This window comes from Sinocyclocheilus anshuiensis, unplaced genomic scaffold, assembly GCF_001515605.1.
Source record: "Sinocyclocheilus anshuiensis isolate Anshui unplaced genomic scaffold, SAMN03320099.WGS_v1.1 scaffold475, whole genome shotgun sequence".
Lineage (NCBI taxonomy): Eukaryota > Metazoa > Chordata > Actinopteri > Cypriniformes > Cyprinidae > Sinocyclocheilus > Sinocyclocheilus anshuiensis.
Genome location: NW_015549650.1, coordinates 709062 through 717420, shown reverse-complemented (window position 1 = coordinate 717420; position 8359 = coordinate 709062). Strand labels below are relative to the sequence as shown.

The following is an 8359-nucleotide window of genomic DNA, read 5'->3' as shown; positions in this document are numbered from 1 at the left end:
CTGGCCAATCAGAGCACACCTCGCTTTTTCAGACCGATGAGCTTTGTAAAAATCGACGCGTTTCAAAAAGGCGGGGCATAGAGGAGAAACAATAATGTACAGTATGTGGAAAATAATGTGTTTTTTTTTTACTTTAAACCGCATAAACACATTTCATTACACCAAATACACAAAATAATGTTCTTTTTAGCAGCATCATATGACCCCTTTAAACTTTCAGGCAAAGCTTTGTCAAACCAACATTCACATTTTGTTTTGAAGAACTTTTCTGTTCTAGTTCTAACAGAGAGAAACCATGTGTGTGGAATGCATATAAAGTTAGACATTTAGGTTTAGTGTAACAAATAAAAATCACTCAACAAACACACAACATTCCTCACGTCTCGCGGAGTTTGTTGCAGAGTAGTGAAGCGGTGAGCCCTGTCCACCTGGTTCAGCACCTGTGCGCTTGCTCGTGGCCAAGTGAAGGGTCAAGACACGCTTAGCGGATCAGATTATTTCTGCTGCCCAGTTCTGCTTAGCTGCTTTAGTGGCACGGGAACACTGCCCATCTGCCCGTCTCTACCTATACTTCCTGAGCAGTGAGTAGCCTTTAAGAGCTCCCTCTTGTAACTTGTGTACAAACTTACAGTTAGAGGGGAAAAGATACATTGAAATGGCTGAGCTCATAATCTTCATATGCTTGTGCTGATGATGCTGATGTTCCACACTGATCAATGGCACATTACGGTTAGCAGTGCAAAGCATTAAAGTGAAAGAGCAGCATTCACATTTCCTTAAAAAAATGAAATTTGTCGCCGCAATGCATAGGCAGGCACTGCAAGCTGGTTCTGAGAGCTGCCAAGGCATTTTTGTCAGGTTGCTAAAGTCTTCTTGTTGGCTGCTAGGGCACTGCTAGGTGGCTCTGGGTGGTTGCTAGGGTGCTCGTGGTTTTGGGGGGTTGCCAAAGCTTTCCTATGCAGTTGCTAGGGTGGTTTCTCTATTAGATATGGCCTTCCTTCAATATAGGTCTATGCTTCTTTTTTTCACCTTTTTTAATACCCAGCAGATAAAAATTGTTTGATTGCTTAGAACAGAAATAGAACAAGCAACACAATTTAAGGTATCATTTCATTTCTTGGCACAAAGGGTGCAGACTGAATTACGTGCCAAAGTTTAATAACGTTATGGGTTTGTTCAAATACCTAAACGTAAAGATATGTGACCCTGGAGCACAAAACTTAATCTTAAGTCGCTTGGGTATATTTTTAGCAATAGCCAAAAAAAAAACATTGTATGGGTCAAAATGATCAATTTTTCTTTTATGCCAAAAATCATTAGGCGTAAGTAAAGTAAGTAAAGATCAAAAGTAAAGATCATGTTCCATGAAGATATTTTGTACATTTCCTACCATAAATATATCAAAACATAATTTTTGATTAGCAATATGCTTCAGATGATGTATAAATCTCAATTTCGAAAAATTTACCCTTATGACTGATTTTGTGGTCAAGGGTCACATATGGTCACATTTACCACTGTTTTGCACATTTTTTTTGTGAGCAAAATTCAGTAATTTCAGTAGTATCAATGTGATTGGGGATGTCGCATAAGGACAAAAGATTTCCACAGTCAACAGGTTCAAGTTGTTCACATGGATTCACCGCAACGACCAACAGAAAGCTGGCTTCTGTGTGAACTGTGCTTCATACATCACTACACTAACAATAATAAAAATGGCTTTTTTGCCTGCAAAATAAATATAAAATGCTTGCATTTTTTTCTTAGTTAGATTCTTGACTGAATGTTTTACTTTAGTCTTAATGAACACCATCTTCCATCAGTTACACCTACAATATTCTACCTACAGTAATCACTCCTCTCATTAGTCACATCAGTCACCCTGATCAAGCATCTATTTTTGGCCCACTTTCTCACCTTGCCAAAGACTCAACCACCTGCCTCTAAACCAGCAGGCAAACATTGATGACAAATTGCATGCAGTTTAATTAACAGACAATCAGCCTACACTAGTAGAGATGCCCAGGCAGCAGGGATCCAGGGAAGAGCAGAGCAAGCTGCTAAATTTTTTAGGTACTCTGGGCACAACAATACCAAAAGTGCTCAGGTCTTTAGCTGCTAGAGAGATTTAGCATTTTGCCTACTGGTTAAATTTCAGGATAAGCATCATGACACACACGTTCAGATATACAAACACAAATATCATGATATATCACTTTATCATGACATTTCACATTTGTTCTGGAGAAGAAAAAAAACATTATTTTTCTAGTTACTTTCAGTTCCAAAAATTACTTTCTTTAAAAATATTTTAGAAACCATCTTTAACATGCTGAACATAAGTACAAAACCGAAGTTACTAAGTGTAAGATAAATACTTAGATATACACTTCTTGAGATTTGTTCCAAACAATAATCATTTTATTATTATTTGAAACAAATCTTATAAAAAAAAATGTTTTCATTTAAAGAAGATTGACAGTCTATCACCTACCATGTCATGGCCAAAAATTGCAAAATGCAGAAGATGATCGCCAGACCCTTTTTGTTCCACTGCAGGGAAACAAAGAGAAATAAAATATGAATAATGTACATTTTCTAAAGCGAACAGTCAACCGAATATCAGCAATAAACCTGTTGTGTAGGAAGCTTACCCAAAACACTGCACATAATGTCAGCACAAGGAATAGCTGGGGAAAAAGCACACACGGGTTAAGAATCCGTGATCGAATAACCATGAGGCATAGCAAAAAGAATTTCCATAGATGTTTATGCTTGTATATATGTGGAAACAATTAACCTGTTAACAGCTGGTGAGATAAACAATCTGGGATTAATCCAGATAATATATTAGCGAGTTAAACACCCATTATTCTCTTCAGAGTTGGCAATAATCCAGAGTAATTAAATAACTCTAGTGCACTATTTTGAATCTTTAATGAGCAATAATAAACAAACACCATAAGGTGCTCATCAGACGTCTGCACAGAAATACGTAACGATCATTTGATAGTCTGGTTACAACAAGCTTCATACTGTGCTGTGCTTGAGCAAGTGTGAACAGATTCAGACCAAACACAGATTGCAGGGGAAAGTGTCACTCAGAGCCGCTGTGATTTTTCTGGATTAGTACAGCAGTCCTTCGAATCTCTTAATCTTCCATATTTGTGACTGTAAAAGGCTGAAGCATTCCCTCTGTCCTGCTAGCCTGCATGTGCATATCTGTAATGTCCCAGGCAAACTGTTTCCCATTTAGCTATGCTAGTTTCATTGTCTCGTATCACTCCAGTCTCTTCCTCGCATTAACTCAACTATATCAATATTCTGTCGGTTTATGATTGTGACTTATGTTGCCTGACACAACAGTCAATTATACAGTTTAGTACTCATTATTTAAAAAATATTTGATATAAAATATAACACATTGAATCAAACTTCTTGTAAAATGTGTGCTTGTGCATTATTTTTTCTCTTGAATACATTCCACTTGGTTTGACATTTTGTCATCTAATATAATGACAAGGTAAAAAGAACATCTAATAAGGATGAGTCAACTGTTCTGCTACGAGGTTAAATTCTCCTTTCCAAACTGTCTTGTTAGCTCTCCAGTGCTGACGCAGAGGCTCTTTCTTACCAGCATCATAATGGTGGCTATAAGCCTGGTGGGCTCAAACATTCGCTTCAGCTGTTTGAAAGGGCCCATCAGGAAACAGGTGCTGTGAAAAAGAGTGACACAGAATGAGATCCATTCACAAGGCACATGTATCCATCACTCACAGTAACGCCAAAGTGCTCATTAGGTGCATTAAACAGTCATTAAGCAGTCATTAATCAAGCAGCAAAGAAATATATTTGATATTATAATTTTTATGTATTTTCTCCAAAATTATTTATATAACAACTAGGTAAAAGTTTACTGGGAAAAGTCAATACTATAGTACACAGAGAAAGAATGTGCACTGATGTATGCATGCAATACATTTTTTTGATACATTTAACATATATGTAAGTCAGTCTGTCAGATTTGGATAATGAATCATTTTGGATGTGATGGCTCACACGAAAGAATGTTAAAGTTTCAGGAATATTCAAATTTCACTGAGATTCAACTGGTCAGGTTAGATCAAGCAAAATGCATTTAGTTATTGTGAAAATTGTAGACAATTTTACTTTTTTTGTACGTAACTGTACTTTCCAAAACACATGCAATTTGCCTAAATTAATAAGAAATTTAGATCTGGTGTGAACAAGAAATTAACTCTTCAGAGATCTGAACTTACTGTTTTGAGGAGAAAAAAAAAAGCTCAACCCAGCCAAATTGATTTAGAAAAACTTTAAATATGCAAAATAATGATATTTAATAATTTTAGCTTATTTACTAGCTTAGTCAGAATTTTGAATAGTACAGTAGAACAGACTGACTAAAATTAACGAAAAACATCTGTCAATGAAGGTTCGTCTGATGTCTAGGGAACTAAACAGGCAAATTAAAAACACATTAAAATCATTGTGATATAACATATGATGCGCCTTAATTTTATCACAAGCAAAATCATCACACATTTATTATCATGAATATTACCAAGCTCTTGGTAGTAGCTACAAATTTTAATCTCCCGCCCTTAAAAAAAGTAAAATTCTATTGATTTTCACTTAAGTGACTTTGGAAGACACCAAAGGCACCAATTAGCATAATTCCTAAATCTATATAGCTTTATTAATTTATGCTGTGAGACATCAGCAAACTCAGTTAGCAGACAGACTGTGTTCAGGTCCCAGCGGGCTGAACCCATCTCCCCTGCATTACTCAAGCAACCCTAACCAGGACACTCATTAGATCACAGAAACACTAATGCATGAGATAGCCATGATGTCATCCTCTCTCCTATGAGAGCAGGCATCGAGGTGCGGCCATAATCTGACATTTTCAAACATGGTCTAACAGTATAATGAAGAAAAAAGGGCTTGCTCACTTGCTTGTCCTCTAACCTACAGTTACTTCAAGCCGAATGCCCAAAACAGAAAGACCAAGATATGAACTCACAAAACCTGTCAAGAATATGCTCAGGTCATTTTTCAAAAGTTAGAAACATAAGAAATTATATTTTTCTTCAAGAAAATGAAGCCTATTTTAGGATTTATGTGTGATTGTCATGAAAAAAAAAATCCTTTCCAAATGTACATCACTGTAATGCCAAAAACAAAAGAAACATTCTTATTACTATATTGCAAAAAAAGAGAATGCTATTACTGTCAGGACCACTATCGTCAAAGATGATTGACAATTAGCATACAGTTTGGATTGGCGGTATGGTTCTGTTCTGGGCAAGAACTCCCTGCGCATCCATGCAGCCTAGCATGGATGAGAGCAGGGAGAGCAGCGATAACCCCCCAGGGTAAACAGAACAGCATCAACATAAATGTATTGCAGATATTGTTAAAGTTCAATCATTTTATGTACACATTTTAGAATTAGTCTGATTCAAATGATAATCAGAAGGCTGAATCACAACTGACAGAGGAGGAGCTGGGGATGGAGAAGGGTAATTAGCTATTGAGAAATGCGAAAACTGCTGATAATACTGAGGGACCTTATATATGAATGCTTAGATAGGTGTCGTATTCCCATAGGTTGACAGGGATCAGCTGAGAGTCAGCTGATGCGAGCCTGACTAACGTGACCTGCCAGAAATAACGCTACGCTTGATATTGTATAATAAATATACATCATGGTATTAATCCACTAACTACAGCTCAGTTCAGATCAACAGGTCTTCTGAATATAAACGCAGAGTTGTAAATAAACATCATGATCTGCATCAGTCTGGGTCTTTAAATTAAGTTTCCCGATGCTACCTGCTAAATATGTCACGCCAGTAGGTTTCCAAATCGCTACCATGACCAGAACCAATGTTGTGTGAATTTAAAGCAGGTAACCCAGACAGCATGACCCTTCACTCTAAAGACTTCACCTCTGCAGCTCTGTCAGGACAAGTCTGTGATTAAGGACAGTCTGGTTACTAATCAAACCTGATCAAATCTCTACTGAAGTGGCCGAAAGGCTCAGTTTAATGATTTCTCACAGGGCTGAGTTCTTCAAAGTGAAAAGCGGTCTCCGGATATGCAGAGGTGCAGTCTTGGAGAATGCCAGGGGAATTCTTCTGGGTCATTTTTCCATCTCACTGCCCTGGTTACTAACTGGGTCTCTTCCTGGTTCCTACATCATGGTTGGAAATAAGTGACCGCAAGCCTTCTATGACACAGCGATGTCTTGCTTTTCTGGAATTTATCTACATTACACATCATTTACATCCAAAAATTTCCAGGTAGCATTTCACCCCAAAATCAAAGAAAATTATATTTCATTTTTTTTATTCATGACATTACAACTGCTGACAGCAGGCATAGTGTGAACTATCATGAGCAGTAGGAATCATCTGGCCTTGATGAACTTTGTTCCATTCTCAACTCGTCACGCAAGAAGACCTGGATTCTTTCTCAGTGCTTTATATCTTTCCTGTAGCTAATAAAAGTTAATGACACCTGTCACTACCACTGAAAAATGAAACATCAACTGATTAAACACTAGACCATGCAGAGAAAATTCAATCATCCATTTAATATATTGTATCGATTACCGAGACTGTTCAGCCTGCTGGTGATTTCAGACAACCAGACAGACCTGTTTCAGTCTTTGAGAACAGAACATCTTGCCACATGGCAACCCAACAACACTGTAAGAGGAGGAGAACAAACTTCTAAGCCTTGCTTAAAAGACAATGCATGTCAATGGGAGCCAGAGAACATTTGTGAAGGGAAGTTACAAGACTTTGACAATTTGAAAAAGAGTGTTATATTGCCATCCTCTGAGCCGGTGCATTGACAAAGCACAAAGTTATAAAACCACACCAACTAATCCTGTCAGCCTCTTTATGCAATCATGCCTTCATGTTCCTGACATGGAACAAAGACATTAACAAATTCCTGAAGTCCAGGTCCATTTTAGGACAACTGAGGCCACTTAGGGTGAGTGGCAGTTGATGATTTGGTCTTCTGCTCCCACAATATGGAAAAATAAATGGCAAAAAAATAAAAATAAAATAAATTAATTAAAAAATTAAAAAATACAGCTTCTATAGCTGATCTGAGCAATGCAAGCACATCAGGAAAACCGATCTGTGTCTGCCAAATGCATAAAATATAAAACGTACAATAATGCCCAAATGTCAAAGACAAATTTCTTGATATAGTGCTTTTCAGAATACATATTCAGGGTTCCTACTAGGGATGCACCGGGCCCGATACTGAGCTCCTGTACTCGTACTCGTACTTGTTAAAATGCCCCGATACCAAACGCCGATACCATACAGCATGTGTTAAGTGCCATATTCAGACAATGTCAAAAACAAGTAAGTAAAACAATGCACAAGTTACTTAATGGTATGGTAGAGGGAGAGAGATAGCGAAATTCTGTTGTGTGATCTTTGATGTTCACTCACTTAGCACACACATCATTTGGATTCAAACTAAATTGTAAAATAGACCATTTATAGGGGAATTCACTATAAACAATTTATTTTTAACCTTAGGCATACACTACTTTCTGGCGAAAGTGAATCTAGCAGCCTGTGTGAAATGCGCTAGGCTGTACTATTCTGCATCAGTACAAATACGTGCACGCGTTGTGCGTGTTTTGCTTGCTTGAGTGTTTCTGCATTATATGAGTGGCTTTGGAATATAAATCGCAGCACGTTTCAGATGAAAAAAAAACGTGACTTCTATTTCTGAAAATATCAGAGTTAGGAGATTTATAACGGTATTATTACAGCAAAGCGCGTGATTACAGTACTAAGCCGCTGCAATGGAGCAGCTCTAATGCTATTAAATTAAAGATGATGTACCATAGAGCAAAACAATGAACAGTGAAAGTAACAAAAACTTGTAAAATACATTTTAATGGGCATAATTAAGTGTGAAAATAACCAAAGGATATACAGTCAAACCAAAAATTATTCAGAGACCAGATATAATTTTTGATATGTTTTTACTAGTGGGTACAGGACACTATAGTTCATTTATGTAAGTGAGGATAGCAAAATAAAGTAAATTGTGACAAATTATACCCAAAATTTCTTAATACAGTGGACTATCAGTAAAACGGATACAAATTTGGGACCAAAAATTATTCAGTCTGGATTAGAGTCTGGGAAAAAAAAAATTTAAGTTCAGGTTTGCATAAAGCTGGGTGACAGCATGCCCAGGAGACTACAGGCGGTCATTAAGGCTAAGGGTTGCCTGACTACGTATTGATAGTTTTATAAATACTGTCATACTAACAGCTGTCTAATTTTTGGTTGAT

The 8359-nt window shown here is 37.1% G+C and overlaps 1 protein-coding gene across 1 annotated transcript in view; it reads right to left on the bottom strand.

Annotated features, from left to right (window-relative positions):
- The window catches only part of sft2d1 (SFT2 domain containing 1), a 28995-nt gene that overhangs the window by 8712 nt on the left and 11924 nt on the right, over window positions 1-8359 (bottom strand). Inside the window, exons 4-6 of the mRNA XM_016449469.1 lie at window positions 3635-3716; window positions 2655-2690; window positions 2495-2553 (exon numbers count right to left, since the gene is read on the bottom strand). Coding sequence (XP_016304955.1) covers window positions 2495-2553; window positions 2655-2690; window positions 3635-3716 — 177 coding nt within the window. The remainder of the gene's footprint in view (window positions 1-2494; window positions 2554-2654; window positions 2691-3634; window positions 3717-8359) is intronic.